The sequence below is a fragment of the Salmo salar genome, chromosome 03 (assembly GCF_965601325.2).
Source record: "Salmo salar chromosome 03, fSalSal1, whole genome shotgun sequence".
Taxonomy (NCBI): Eukaryota; Metazoa; Chordata; class Actinopteri; order Salmoniformes; family Salmonidae; genus Salmo; species Salmo salar.
In genome coordinates this window covers 78,583,403-78,599,972 of record NC_138293.1, presented here as the reverse complement: position 1 = coordinate 78,599,972, position 16,570 = coordinate 78,583,403, and the positions used below count along the sequence as shown (strand labels likewise).

The following is a 16,570-nucleotide window of genomic DNA, read 5'->3' as shown; positions in this document are numbered from 1 at the left end:
ATACACTGGGCCCAAAACGCAGGGCCTTATACGCAGGGCCCAATACACGTGACATGCAAAATTCATCCATATATGCACACAAACACACGCACTCTCTCACACCAACACACACGTAATCTTTTCTTACATGCCTCTCAATTCATTATAGTCACTCTGTTCCTTGCACAGTGAACACTGCTGCTGACGATGTGTTTGCAGAGCTGGTTATCCAAGTTTTCCCCACAGAAGTTTGGGTGTGTGTCAGGTCACAGGGTGTTCGTGTTCTTCATCTCTGTTCAATAAAAGCTGACAGAGCATCAGTTCCCACAGCAGTTGGAGGTCAATTCTGCTCCAGTCCTCCATCTACCCCCTCTCTCTCCCTTCACATCATTCTCACATCCCTTTCTCTCTACTCATCTCTCTTTCACACAAACTCGTCCTCTGTTTCTCTTGTTCCATTGGGGTTACACTATCAATTTCCCCTGGGATTATAACAGGGTGGAGCTAGAGAGTGAGAATGGAGTACAATAAAGACTGTACAGGTAATGTTCTGTTTCTGATAAGAGAGAGAGAGAGACAAATAGAGAGAGAGAGATAGATAGATAGACATAGATAGATAGAGATAGAGAGATAGAGAGATAGAGAGATAGAGAGATAAAGAGATAGAGAGATAGATAGATAGATAGATAGATAGATAGATAGATAGATGATAGATAGATAGATAGATAGATAGATGATAGATAGATAGATAGATAGATAGATAGATAGATAGATAGATAGATAGATAGATAGATAGATAGATAGATAGATAGATAGATAGATAGATAGATAGATAGATAGATAGATAGATAGATAGATAGATAGATAGATAGATAGATAGATAGATAGATAGATAGATAGATAGATAGATAGATAGATAGATAGATAGATAGATAGATAGATAGATAGATAGATAGATAGATAGATAGATAGATAGATAGATAGATAGATAGATAGATAGATAGATAGATAGATAGATAGATAGATAGATAGATAGATAGATCGATCGATCGATCGATCGAAACTTAAATGCATTTAATAAATAAAGATCTTTAGGGTTACGGTATATTTTGGAGTGTTATACATTTTCATAAACAATGTGGGATGGCAGTATCAAATGTATGTGATAGATAGATAGATAGATAGATAGATAGATAGATAGATAGATAGATAGATAGATAGATAGATAGATAGATAGATAGATAGATAGATAGATAGATAGATAGATAGATAGATAGATAGATAGATAGATAGATAGATAGATAGATAGATAGATAGATAGATAGATAGATAGATAGATAGATAGATAGATAGATAGATAGATAGATAGATAGATAGATAGATAGATAGATCGATAGATAGATAGATAGATAGATAGATAGATAGATAGATAGATAGATAGAGATATATATATAGAGAGAGATATATATATATATAGAGAGAGAGATAGAGAGAGATAGAGAGATAGACAAAGTGTGTGTGGCAGTGAAACAACTGTGCCAGATCTTGCCAGCTGTGGGCTGCTGAACTTCTCTGAATGCTGGCCCTGTCACACTGAACACAGACAAACAGACAGACATTTCCCCAAGGAGGGCAGGACAGAAAGGCTGTGTACATGTGGTTCTCTTCTTTCTCTATCCTCCCTCTCCCCTCCATTCCTGACCCTCGCCTCTCTATCGCCCCCTGTCTGTTCTCTCTCCCTCATCCCTCTCTGACCTCTTTCCACCCCTAAAACAAAAGTGGTGTTTTGTTATTCACAGGAAAAACTGAGTTGACGTCACTTTGATGGAGGAAAAAAGCAGGTGAGAAAGCAACATGTGATTGGCTGAGCTGAGGGGGGAGGGCAGTGAAGTCAGAGAAACAAAAGTAGTAGTTTGTGTTGCTGATCACATTGTATTCTAACTCTGTACTAGGTGAGGTGATTCAGTATTATGAATGACAGTGGTCTGAGTGTTATATGTGTAAGCCTGTACATTGAGTGAGTTAGTCCTGTTTGTTATTGTGGTGAGTCAGGGACTTTGAGTTTTTTTTCTCATTCTGAGTGCCCACCTGCTTTCCTCTCTCTGAACCAGCCCATCACAATGGAAGCTTTTAGTCAGGAGGACAAGTGGCCCATCTCTCTGTGTGTGTGTGTGTGTGGGGGGGAGGGGGGGGGGGGGGTGCTCACAGCTGCTCTCAGCAAGTGAATGATTCAATAAGGGCTGACCCCCCCACACACACACTGCAGTGTAACCCTTTTCTAATACTACTAGGCTCTAATTTAAATGCAAATCAAATGCAATGAATTTTGCCTAATCATGTCATATCAAAACATCATAACTCAATCTACAGTATCTGTAGCTTCAATCGATCAAATAATGTTTGTTGAATTAAATTTGAGCCTGACACAAAAACAATCATCTAACTCAGTTGAAAAACAGAGACGAGGAAAAACAGAGAAGCCAACACATTGTCATCATTTTTAATTACAAATGTATTGCAAATATAGAAATAGATCTTTTGTACAGAAATTGTGAGGATAAAACATGAGCGTTGTCATCAACAACATAAGAAGAAGAAGAAGAAGAGAGTGAGTAATACAAAGATTTCTCTTCAAACCACAGTATTTATCACCCTTAGGTCCTCACTGGCAAAGTGAAGGAAGGAGAAGAACACTAGAGATATTAGAGATCACTGTACACTGGCAGATCACACTGTTTAGAACCATTGATACTGTGGTTAGAACAGTTTAGTCTGACCGGTTAAACACGGTTGAGGGCAGTTCCATCTGAAGTCCAGTCAGGTAAGGGATTGTATTGTTTTCCAATGGAGAAAGTCCATGTTCAATTTATTTCTGTTGGATTGGATTTGGAATGTCTCCATTGGAACAAAATGACCCAAATGACCCTAAACCATGATCACTTCAACCATATGACCTGTTAGACCATATGACCTGTTAGACCATGATGACCTGTTAGACCACGAGATGTTAAACCATGTCAGTGTTAAGTAATAGAACAAGAAGACAGCTTTAAGAGCCAGAACACATAGTCAGTACTCAGAGTACATAATGTCTTGTTGATAATGTTTGCGTTGCTATGGAAAAAACCTTCAAAAAGAACCAGAGTTAGTAAAGAGATAGCAAGAGCGACCAATCATAACTGGATAACACATCAGGCATGGGCTTAGTGAGCGGGGAGAAACGTTCAGAGCTTTGTTAATAGAAACCTAATTGCATAGAATGGGACACCATAGAAAGCTGTGTTCCATTCTTTTCAATACATTTGTACCTGCAGTGTTTCTATCAGAAGCTGGTCTCTACTGTGGGAGCGCTCAGAGAGAGCTAGGCTGTGATTGGCTCATCTGTCTAACCACCCCATTCTGCCCGTTAAAGACCTGGAGCATCTCCATCTAGCACTCTGATCGATCCCGGACATTTAATTTCCTGAATGAGGTGAGAATGGTGCTCCTGCCTGGCCTGTATCCGAGGAGCGCTGCCTGTGTTCTGAAGCCTCTGAGCTTATCCCTCTGCCAAGAACTATCCTATCATATCCTGCTGGCATCAGGCGTACCGCTGTATCAGATTATGTGTTCGGAATGCCAACCAGTCAACCTGGTGTTTATGAGCACAGAGGGCATTAGGATCGATCGGAATGCTGCCAGCGTTGCTGCTACTGTTTAATGTGCAAACAAAACAGGGTTTCTTCACCGGAGCTGCAGGAGCGGTTACTGCGGACATCAGAGATTAGCCATCGGCGCTAATGGACTAGTTACTGATCTGATTAGCGTAGTGATTCATTTCAACTTATAAAACAAGATGAGAAAAAAGAAGAAACCTGCACACCAATAAAACAACCAAACAGTCAAACAAAATGGCCACCGGGCCTGAAATAGCTCTTCTGCTGAGCTAGCAAACACCCAGTCAAGAGGTTAATTCGTTTCATTTGTCTGTGTAATTGATGCGGGACAGCCTCTTATGTTTTTGGCACGGGTTCACCCTTATAGATAGATGCGCTGTGTAGAAATGTAAACATGTGTGAGTTATGGCCTGCTGTCACAGTGAGGAGATAATGGGGAGCTGGACCAGCGAGCGAACACGTCATTGACTCACCGCCAAGAAATGATGCACTCAACTCCCTCTGCTCCGGCTACTCACACCACTAACGACAGACTCAGGATCAGCTCGAAGACTACTCCCTGTGGTTCCATTTACCTGTAGCCATGACCATGGGAAGAGATCAACTTAGCGTATTGAGCCTGCATGTAGAACATGCCTATAGATCTAATAGCTGAGCTAGCAGGGCGCTGGGTGAGTGGCAGGGGAGAGGACACTGTATTGATCCCCCAAGACTCATAATGGATGGGTGAGGATTGACAGACTAATACCCTAATAGGACCCTAATGGTTCAATGGTCTGCTTAACCCTTCTCATGTGCAGAGGGTACTGTATGTGTGTGCGTGCGTGCGTTCGTGTGTGCACACGCTTGCGTCTCCTTAGTAAATACACCCTCACTCAAGCACACACCTTGCTACTGTGTTCATAGATAATCACAACAGAATCAGTGTTTGTGCTTGAAGCCAGGGGGATGGAGTTACTGTTGTCCATTGGAGAGAATAATCAGTGTCATAGAGAGAAAGAGAGATCCCTGCAGCTTCCCAAACAAATGGATGGAAACAACCCACAGGCCTGAAGGTTTTTTCCACAGCACACAACTCAACCCGCCTCTGGCCAGAAACAATAGGAGAAATATAGCAATGCTAACTACAGACAGTAGAAATACATCAGGCTGAAACGGAATACCAGAAAACCAGATAAAGATGAATGTAACTATTCAACATTAGAGAGATTTAAAAAGAAAGTCAACCTTAACCTAAATCTTAGAAATGAGTTTGACAAATACTGTATTTCAGTCCCTATGGTTCTGTTTGTTTTCAACATACATCCACTCGTTAAACACAACAATATATTTCTTCTCTTGAAAAATACAGGAAATCATGCAAATATAACTTTGTTTCTTTTTTTTAATTCACTTGTTAAACTTCTCTATTCTTTAACCTCTTTAGGACATAGATAATTAAGTACTTCAAACTGTTGTCCCTTGATCCCGAAACCCCAACCAACCCACCCAGAAGAAACACGCAGACAGATCAAGCTCAGTAGACAAAAAGCCATACAATCAACTTTTTTTTCTTTTCTTTTTTTACAGTCAGTACAAAATTCACAGATATTTCACAGATTCCTTTTAATCCATACCTTCTCTTTGGGAACCAAACCGTAGAAAAATGTTATATATATGTGCACATGGAGAAAACAAAATTGTTTATGTTATCGTCATAATAAATGATGCAAGATAACGGGCTTGGACATTCCTGAGCCTTGTTTTGGGACAGGTATAAAAGCTCTGTGTAGTGCTCTCCTGCTCATGGATCTGAACCAGCAACCCTGCAGTGTAGGGCAAGTACACTAACTTCTGTGCCATAGTGATTCAGACCTCTTGGCAGAGGTCTAGCATGCTTCCATTCAGGGGCTACAAAGTATAAACAGTGTAATTGGGTGGCCAACCAGACAGATAGTAAAGAAGAACATAATCATAAACATATTTGACATTGAATCAAGTCCCGGCTGTGATAATTGTTGCTCAGACAGTTGGTGTGAACTCCTGACCCTCACTTGCCAAGGACTTCGGTCTTTTATTTGACACAAGGCAGGATAGACAAACTAATCAGGCATCCGCAAAACTTTGCCAAGAAAGATCTTTCTGAACATTTAACAGAGTTATCGGTCTTATCGATCTTGTGTCATTAATATCCCCTTTCAAACAAGGAACACTGCCAAAATCAAAACCAAATCCATATTCATTCTCTGTTCCCCCTATCGCACAAGCAACGCTACTTCCAAAAGGATAACATAATTATCCAACTGAACAAAGCCTAACTCTCAGTATGAAGACGCCCAGCCTACAAAGACTCCCACACAGCCATGTGAGCTATACTGTAGCTCAGAATAGCACCGTGGAGGCAGAAACAGCGCTAGTGTGGTTGTTGCTCCTATACAAGTTGTCCAACTACAGACGTCTTAGCAACCACACGTGTCAGACACAAACAGCTGAAGCTCAGTGATGATACAGACCTCTATTTGTTCCGTTTGTACTGAAGACATTCAGCCTGAAAGGCAGAGTGAGAGGGATGTTTTTTGTTTAAAGGACACATGTAAGAAAAGAAAGGGTCGTTTGTTGCCTTCCAAAATTGACATTTCATGAAGTAGTAGTACTTTACTCCATGGCACATCCTTGAACCAATCAAATGGGTTATTCCCCATCATGGACTAATGTTGGAATTAACCCTATCATGATAACAAAACCATTTAACTCTTTAGGCTGGCTAGAATAACAGTGACTTCAGCCATTATGCTGATGGCCGAAAGATCCTCAGTTGGACCTCAGGGGAGCCAGTTTCATGGTTAACAATGGAGCCCAGGCTGAGATAAGGCTGAAATGAGGCCTGCTATTGTCTGAGGATAATTATGATGGAGTAGATAGGAGAAAGCTAGTGGGAACGTGAGCAGGATTTTACTATCTGTTCTCAGACCTGTTCTATACCAGAGAGGCGTGCCAATGATTCTGAGTAGCCTCTGTTCTGTAGCACTGTCCTCTTCCCACGCTCGCTCTCTCTCTCTCTCTCTATGTGTGTGTTCAGTATCCTGTTGGTCCATGTAAGCAGTCTGTTGACAGATTCCTGATAAAAGGTGTTAGAAGCTTCATGCTGAGGCTCTGGGATCATCTCCCCTCTAGAGAGTTCTTGTTTCTGGAAATCCTTCTTTCCGTCTCTCCCTCTGAAGATCCCGTCATTACCTGCTGTTCAGGACATGGCTCACTCCTGTTTAATCATACTGCTTCGGCTCTCTCTCTCCCCACCTCTCCTCTCTTCATCTCTTTCTCGCCTACCTGTCACTTCACTCTACGGTCTGAACACTGTGTCTCTCAGGCAAATAAACAGATGAGTATAGCCTGAGAAAAGGAGTGAGTGGACTAGCAAGAGGCCTGAAGGGCTACAAGCTGGCTGCCAAACAGGCTCCCTCTTATCCCCTCAATACACTCCCAGCCCCCAGCCATAGAACTGTTCTCACATTGGAAGAGAGAGGTACACACTAAACGTATACTAAACTCAGAGTAAAATACTTTGAAGCCCAAACAAGCACAATCATCCATACTTCACATTTAAGTGCAGTAACAACTGTACGTGAAAACATTGCCTCTTAAACTAGAAGTGGAAACCGAGTGACTGAAATATTCATGTAGCGGGTCAAAAAGGCTTTTCTACTGCATGTGAACTGAGTTGTATGACTATAAACTAGCAAAATGGTGCTGTATTTAAAATGATTTATATTTTCTGCTTTCAAATTAAACTTTTCGATATCAGTCAATTATCATTTATAAAATACAATTTATTTGAATCCATTGAAAGGTCCATTAGACAGTAATTAATGGAAAGTAATAAACTATGGGTGAACATTAATACTGGGTCAATATGAGTTGGACCAAGATATACAGGATCTTAATATGACCTATATTGTCACAGCAAAAATAATCCTGCAGCAACAGGATTTGAACATTTAGACCATACCGTTCCTTGATCGGTGGTTAGGCTATTAGTTGGCCAAAAGTAGGCTACATGACAAGTACAATACTGTTAATATAACCATGTGTTAGTGTGGGTTTTCAGTGAATGTATGTAAATCACAAAGCTGATCTGAAATTCTCAGTAACAAAAGAGTGATCAAATTAAGATCCTATATCTGTAACCCCTGATTTTTCCATAATATGTGAAATGTAAAATGTGAAATTAAGCCTCATTTTCAGCCATAAAGCTGCTGTCCTCCTGCCTCTCTGGCCCATTGTTATAGCAGTTAGAGGTCCTAATGCTTGGAGAGAGATAAAGAGCTTAGAAAGAGGTGGAGAAAAATTCCATGGAAAAGTAATCCACTTTCTGCTTTTTGTAATGTGGCTGCAAACTGACAACGATTAATGTCACACCATGTTCTCGCTACAGCTTCTTTTCTGCCACTTAAAAGGCGCTGCATGGTCAATCCGCAGTCTATATTGGCTGTGCAGCATTTACGGTGATATGGCCTCTGCAGAAGTCAGGGCATTCGTACTTCTTGCGCTTTGCCGAGCAGCACAGAGCTGTTGTGAAGGAAGTTATCAAATAAGTGAGTATGTGTTTATACAGGACCTCTTGCTCTCACCTACCGTCAACCAATCATGTCAATGCGGAGCTAAACTGAGCCCTGCATTGTTACAAAATTTGAGAGGCACACGGCGATGCGGTACAGAGATCAATTTGGCCTTTGCATTCTTCAGGAGACTGTCATTGCGTCACACCCTCCATATGGAGCCTCCGACCACATTTTCACATCAAGAATAAATTGTCTCTTAGCTTCCTATAGCTTCTTTTCCATCGATACATTCAGGCTCTGCTGTTAGTCTCTCTTTTTGTCATCCTTCTCACCTCTCTGTCTCTTTCTCTTTCTCTTCAGATAGCTTCCTTTCCTTCCATACAGCCAGCCGGTCACTAGCCTCTGCCCTCTCTCTCTTTCTGTGTCCATCCCTCTTGCTCTTTTCTTCTACGCAGCATCTATATAGTCAGTGTCTGCTACAACCCGTCTCTCTCTCTCTTTCCCCCTTCCTTTCTGCTACACTACAGTCACAGCTCAGTAGCCTTCTGTTCCATACAGCGTTGGGGTCCCCCTAAGTACAGTACACTAGGTACAGAACACTAGGTACAAGGTATACACTCCAACCTACTCTGGAAAACTAACCAAGCCCAAAGGCTCCATGTAGGCCACCAATGTAGTCTTAACTACTTTAGGTCAGTGCTATAGAATAGTCTCCATGTTCTATATCCAGCATCCAACCTCTCCTCTGGTGTTCCCAACCTCTACACACCAATACGGCCCCAAACACAGCTCTGTTCTGCTAAATATCTCATAAGCCCAAACAAAGGCCACTTAACACAACAGCTCATCTAAACAGCAACCATTACACCGCTTGCTGGGAGTTAGCAGGGAAACCATATATTATTTAAACACAGACAACAGAAGTTATTTTACAACGGAAAACTTTGACCATTCCTGACAACCTAGTGGAGGGAGATTAGTATATCTGGCTTATGTCTCAAATGGCCACCTATTCACTATATTGTGCATCTTATTCACAATGTAGTGCACTAGTTTTGACCCAAGACCCTCCTTGCTATGTCCAATGCAGAGTTGAAAGAATTTGATCAAAATAGCTTTGAAATTATGGATTGGGAGGCATAGGTTACATGAGAGTATAACCATTACAAGAGCTCTCGTAAATAAACGTTGTGCAAGCAAGCCGAGAGAAGGGCCCCCACTGGGTTATTTTTTATTATTACAAAATACAAATATAATTGCCACTGTATTCGGCTAAAGGACAATTTTACAAATGGGCAAACGTTGCTATGACGTGACAGAAGCACTCTGGGAATGTTGTGGGAATGTTGTGGAAACGATGTGTGATGATCGAGGCAGGTCCTTGAGCAGGAGAGCACTTGAATGAGCTTCAGTCTTACTCCTCCTAGTGATTTATACATCCTATTTAGATTGATTAGTTATTCTATGGCAAATTGAGTCAAACAGTTGACAATTTAGAACAGAAAACAAACCAATGGCAAATTGAGTCATAAAAACATCTGAAACGTATGAAACTGTAGTATGAAACAACCAAACCAAACATCTTTTTTTGTCACATTGTACTTCGAACACACTCAAAATGGTGGCAGTTGTAATGGTTGTGTGTATGGGCACTGGTTTGTACAGATGAAAATCCTTTCACAGCTTTGTCAACCATCTGAGTCTTTTTGAAGGGGTAGGACACTTTCTCATACGTGTCAATGTCTGTAAACTTACATTAGGAGTTCAGGGATTTGGAGCCAAAATTACAAAAAAGTCACCTTTCAGAGCGTGTGTTTTTAAACGTTCTCGCCAGGTTCCTTGAGAATCCCTCTGTGTGTGAATGGTGAAGGGCAGAGTCAGTCACAGTTAGCCTCCGGTAGCATAGCAGTTCCTCTGTAGAGTTTTCAGGTGTAGTGTCTCTGAGAGAGGAGATCAGTGGGTATCGTACCTTTAAATCCCCATAATTGTTTGTTTGTTGTAGCAGTTTCCTTCAGGAAGACTGGAGAGTCTGGAAAGAGTTCTGTAAATCCAGTGAGATTTCCTCTCTCCTCTTTCACTGAGAGAGCTGGCATTGTGGCTCTTTCCTTCCATGACCTTGTCGGTTCCAATGGAAAACCAAAACGGCGGCACTATGGATCTGTATGGAATATGACCTTTGACCTCGGATCAGTCTCGCAGGATAAACCAATCATAACCCAACACTACTTCAACCAGAGAGAGCTGAGGGAACCGAAAAAAAAACACCCCATGTAACATCCAGGTAACATTTATATAACATTTACTCATTTTAACCACTCTCACCCACAGACTGGTTTGTATTCAACATGCATCATTTCATCACAAACAAGCGCAGGTGAAACAAGATGACATATTTGGAAAAAAAAGAAAAAGGGAGAGAAAGTGGAAAAGGAGGGAGTGAAAACAATCTTGTGTAGGAGGAGAGCTCATACAATCCAACTCTCAGAGGAAGGTAATTTCCAGCTTTTCTCCTTGAATAAAGGGGGACAGGTGTTATTCTGCTGAAGCCCATGCAGAGATGTCGTGTTCAATCGCTACACACTGCTGAAGCCACATTCCCATTAGGCCCAGGCGCTTAGGGGTGTGTGTGTGTGTGTGTGTGTGTGTGTGTGTGTGTGTGTGTGTGTGTGTGTGTGTGTGTGTGTGTGTGTGTGTGTGTGTGTGTGTGTGTGTGTGTGTGTGTGCAGCGTGGAACAGTGAACACTCATACAAGAGGACACAGAGAGTGAATAAGCGAGAGAAAGAGAAAGAGAGAGAATGAAATTCACTTTCGGAACATTTTCTACTTATGAAAAGCATCTCCTTGGCTACCACCTTACATCACACTACAACACTGTTGCTATTGATAGAAACCTACCCCGATCCATCACCTTTGGAGAGTTAGTTCAATGCACTAAAATGCTGTATGTAAGTCATAGTAAATCATATCGGTCCATCTAACCTGGGAGACTTCAGCACAGGATATCCCGTTTCCCATTTCTCTAGACAGGTGACTCTACAACCTATCAGTGTGTCCTTGACAGTGTTGGGGAAGCTACTCAAAAAATCTAGTTTACCAAGTTACCAATTACTTCACACTGGAAGAAGTTAAACTACATTAAAGCTACCCTTAAGAAAGAGTTTATAGTTTACTGAACTAAAGTTACTTTTAAAAAGCAATTCACTGCATCCAAACTACTTCATGAAATATGATATGTACATTTGAAATGTCATAGAATACAAATAGCAAGAACAGATCGCTCTGTAGTTAGATGTTAACAGAATGTGTCATTTATCCTATTAAACTCAAAAACTATGTCTCAAGTGAGAATTAGGCAGATCTGATGCCAGATAGTTTTTTTTCCTACTTCACCCATATTTTATTTTATTTTTGCGAAAAAAAGTAGCATGTAGTTCCAGTAGCTAGCCGGACCTCTACATGGCAGAAAAGTAAAAGTTGTTAGATATTACTGCATGGTCAGAACTAGAAGCACAAGCATTTCGCAACACTCACATTAACATCTGCTAACCATGTGTATGTGACAATTAAAATGTGATTTGATAATGAACTACTGAAAACACTACTAAGACTGTAATTTAACTCAGCTACCATCAAGTTACTGCAAAATGTAGTTACATTACTAGTTGGACTACATGTAGTTCACTACTCCCCAACACTGGTCCTTGATACGCAGCCAGCTGTTACAATGACAGATTAATACATACAGGTCACTCTACTGAAAAGGTTAACAGCTGGATCATGCATTAAAGTGGATATGAGCTATATCTCTCTCTCTCTCTGTGTGTGTGTGTGTGTGTGTGTGTGTGTGTGTGTGTGTGTGTGTGTGTGTGTGTGTGTGTGTGTGTGTGTGTGTGTGTGTGTGTGTGTGTGTGTGTGTGTGTGTGGGGGGGGGGAGGTGGATATGAGCTGTTCTCTCCTTGTTTATGCATTTCTCCACAGTTGCCTGTCAATATTCCAATTCCACAGACTCCTAATCAAATCTCGAGCCAGGCAGGCAGATCTAATTCAATTAGCTTAAACACTCTACACACAACCTACCGCTGCATATTGACCGACCCTATTCACACACACCAGCATGCGTGCACACACACACACACGCACGCACACACACACACATACACAACCTCCCCATGACACATACTTGTTTAATTGCTAATTAGTGTGTCTAATCAAAGTGGACGTTCATGGTGTTAATATCCAGAAAGAGGTGTTGGTGTTAATTAAAGGTGTACCTTTTTACTCCGCCCCTCCTTCAGTTGTTATGAAATAAGAGAGGTATTATTATCTTGAGCTAGAACTGCTGTACAGTGGAACTGTGTGGGTAAACCTGTGTGACGTGGGTCGCCAGTTAAAGACCACGATCCATTTTAGATCACATTATCAAACATGGCGTGGACGTTTTAAGCCACATTCATCTAGACAAAAGGATTGCCAGCAGCACACAAAGTGCTCACATCAAATGATGCACATTGTCTGTATTTTAGCTCTGTTGACCCACATTAATCTGCTGACATGAATATGCACAATACGCAGAATGTATCTCTCTCCCCTCTCTCTTTTTGACTCTCTCTTTTTTTATCTCTCTCTGTGTTTTACGGTCTCTCCATCGCTCTCCATCTCGCTTTATCTGTCTACAGAACCTAGTAAGTCACAGCGACCCCTACCCAAGAACCAATAACTACAATACAGCTGTTCACAATCTGATTCCCATTCACAGGGTCCAGGTTAAATGTCTGATCATAGATCAACATGTAGGGCCAAATACCTGCTACTCCTCCTGTAGCTCCTAGCGGTATGTCTCTGCTCCAGTAGCGGGGCTACTGTTTTACACTGCTGTGTCAATTCCCTATCTTCACAGGAGGTTACGTCTAGCCTGTATCACAGTACATTACCCTGCCTGGCTGGTTGGCTAGTCCTGTGCTGTGGCTGACTGAAGACCCAAAGCCTGCGTCCCAAAGGGCAGCCTATTCCCCATATGCCCTGGTCAAAAGTAGTGCACTGTTTAAGGAATAGGATGGCATTTGAGACACAACAAAAGCCTGCATCCTCACACCGTAAAGCCTCCTTGAGTGTTTTCAGTTTTTCCTTTTTATTCCTCTCCGCTTGCTGTGTGACTGTGTGACTGTGACAGCCACTATTGAAATGCAAATGTTTGTGCACCATCCAATAGCATGGATGATCTCAGGGATAGGAGGGAGAGACTGCTTGACAGCTCTGTTCACAATCACCATGTTTTCCCCCTTTGTATTGCTCTCTCTCTCTCTCTCTTTCTCTCTCTCTCTCCCTCTTTTTCTCTCGCTCTCTCTGGGTATATTATCTCACTGTGTTTCTGTCTCACCAACACAGACACACACATTATCTCCGCGCCCTATATGTGCCCAAAAACATGTGTAGGAGTTTAGACTGACTCATACACACACACAAACACTGACACACACACACATACAGTACACTCGATGACACACGCATACACTCAATGCAGACACAAACAGGTGTTACTTCATCTGATTTCCCGTCTCTACACACAGATGAAAGCGTGGCACAGAGAATGACACTCCAACAGGTGAATTCCACATGAAGTGTTCACTGAATACTGATTGGATGGTTGGCCTGGGCTCCCTGTCTCTAATTATAACTGTAAAGACGATGAGCAGGTTCCAGAAGTAGTCCTACAGTCCACAATGACCCTACTGTACGATCATCTCTCTCAGCTCTGGTCCTGCTGATGATAACATGTTTTGACACGGATCAATGAAACCTACTGTAAATGAGTCAGCCTCAACTTAAGTCTTTCACCACCCTCATTCATTTCATTTTCTCTCTTTTCTTTCGGCTGGCATCTCAAATTGGCAGTTCACCGGGATCAACAAGAGACCCATTACTCAAAACTCAATTTCCCAGAATGTCTCATTCTCACTTCCTGTCTTCCTTTCACAGCTTCTGCTGGGCTGACACGCCCTTCCAGTAGTCGAGGATGTCGTGGAGGTCCTCCCCTTTGGCAAATTGCACCTTCTTCCTTAAGGCGTTCCCGGCCGTGACGTAGCATGACTCATCCCTCTGGCCCTTCCTGTAGGGCCGGAACCTCTCCCAGATCCTCAGAGAGCTCTCCGAGGAATACTCAGGGCTGGAGGAGTACCCAGAGTAGTTTTGGTGGCGGGAGGGCGAGAGCTGCGAGTAGGAGGCGGCGTCACGGCGGGAGCGGGTCAGGGGCTTGAGGAAGGAGGCCCTCTGGTGCGGCGAACCCTGGTGGGAGCCCTCGTAGTACAGAGCCGGGACGGAGTGGCGGTGCTCTGAGCAGTGGTAGTCCTCCTGCTGTTCCTGTCCCTGCCCCTGCTGCTGGTGGTGCTGGTGATGCTGGTTGGTAATACCATCAACACCACCACCACCTCCACTACCACACCCACCACCCCCACCTCCTCCCCCGCCGCTCCCCACCAGAGGCAGCCGCTCCAGGGGCTCTCCACACCCCGCGGGGCTGCCTCTCTCTCCTGGGTACTGCTGGCAGGGGTCCGGGCTGCGGGGCTCGTGGACGTCCAGGCTGTAGACCCGGCCTCCTCCTCCGGTCCCTCGTTCTCGGTCACGTCCCATGGAGTTGCAGGACGAGGTGCTGCACTGCTTCTTCACGGCACTGATCACCACCGCAGCGTCAGCACTCATCTGCCTCACGACGGGGCGCACAGCGGACGCAGGGGGAGGGGGCCGGTAGGGCGGCGACACAAACCCCCCGCCGCTGATCCCCGGACGCTCCGAGAGAGAGACGGAGAAGGGGAGCGGCGGTGGAGGGGGGATCTTGGTGGTAGGGGAGGGCAGGCCCGGGCAGGTCTCAGTGACGCCGGGGGAAAGGGGGATGAGGCCACGGGTCAAGGAGGAGGTGCAGGTGGGTGGTGGGGAGGTGGGGTAGGAGGTGGTGGTGGTGGCGGAAGAGGCAGTGGAGGAGGCGGCCATGACAGAGTCCAGCTTCAGGGCGTCGATGCAGTTATTGATGATCTGGTTGACCTTATCCACCTCCATGGCGATGGTGGAGATCTCCGAGGCCGAGCCTCGCCCGTTGTCGTCCGAATCCTCCCCCACGTCCGTCCCATCCTCTTCTCTTAGATCCTCATCCCTCATCCCTCCTTGTCCTCCTCCCATCCCTCCATCTCTCATCACCCCCTCCGTCCTCACGTCCATGTAGTTGCCTTTGCTGGTCAGCATGGCCTCCGAGAAGGCGGTGGGCATCTTGTCCTGAGGGATGGAGGAGAGTCTGGAGGAAGAAGTGTTGGCGGAGTGAAGCATTCCCGAGGAGGAGGAAGACATTGGTAGCTTTCCCCCGTGCGTATGGTGCTGGTACTGGTGGTGGCCCTGACCCTGGGCCTGCTCCTGGAGCTTCTGCACCGCAGACGGGTCGTTCCCCACGGCTGCCGCCACCTCCGGGCCATACCTCATTTCTAGAATCGTCTTCTTCACACAGATGGACTTTTGCTTCTCCTCATGCCTCCTCTTCTTCCTCAGACAATAGTAGACGAGGCCCAGGATGCAGAGCATCCCGAAGAGGCAGCCCACGATGGTCATTATGTAGTGGGTGGTGGTGGAAGGTGTTGGTGGCATGTCGTCGGGGTTCTGGGCTCGGGTGGAGAACTGGAGACAGGTGTGGTTGTACCGCTGGGAGGTCCGGATGGAGGCCACGCAGAAGGTGTAGTTGGTGTGTGGCTTGAGCTTGTTCAGCGTGATCATCTCCTTCTTGAGCTTCAGGTTCATGACGTCAGAGACAAAGGTGTTGTTGTACTGCACCAGGATGTACATCTTGCTGTAAGGTCTGGGGATCTGGACCATGATAGAGGCCGTGAAGAGGGACACGTGGTGGAGCTTGATGCTGGGGCTGAAGCTGTGCTCCGTGGAGGAAGACGAGGTGGTGGGTTGGTGGTACGGACCCACACGGTCAAACATGTCCAGGCCCATTCCGGAGGAATCTGAGTCTGGCGGGAGAGACGTCATCCCGGGGATGAAGACCCCGTCCCGGCATACAGAGGATAGAATGGTCCGAGCGTTGTGTCCGGCGTGGCCGGACGCGATGGGACTCAGGAGTGGGTAGCCAAACATCTCCCTGGGGGTCTCGCACTGAAGCCGGTCGTAGGTGTGTGTGACGTTATTGAAGGCCTCCAGCCAGGTGAGGAAGTTGTACAAGTCACAACCACAATGGAAGGGGTTCCCAGCCAGCTCACACACCATGAGGCGGTTCAAAATGGTAAAGGTGGAGGGGTCGAGGCGGGCCAGCTTATTGGACGACAGGTCAATGCTGTTGAGACTGAGGCACTCATCCAATGCATTGTTGCCAATGACCTTGATGAGAACATACAGAGACAGAAAGCAATATATTT

At 44.5% G+C, this 16,570-nt stretch overlaps 1 protein-coding gene across 1 annotated transcript in view; it reads right to left on the bottom strand.

Annotated features, from left to right (window-relative positions):
• Positions 1 to 2,479: 2,479 nt before the first annotated feature.
• The window catches only part of LOC106601688 (protein phosphatase 1 regulatory subunit 29), a 147,553-nt gene continuing 133,462 nt past the window's right edge, over positions 2,480 to 16,570 (bottom strand). Inside the window, exon 5 of the mRNA XM_082972783.1 lies at positions 2,480 to 16,532. Coding sequence (XP_082828909.1) covers positions 14,145 to 16,532 — 2,388 coding nt within the window. The 3' untranslated portion in view covers positions 2,480 to 14,144. The remainder of the gene's footprint in view (positions 16,533 to 16,570) is intronic.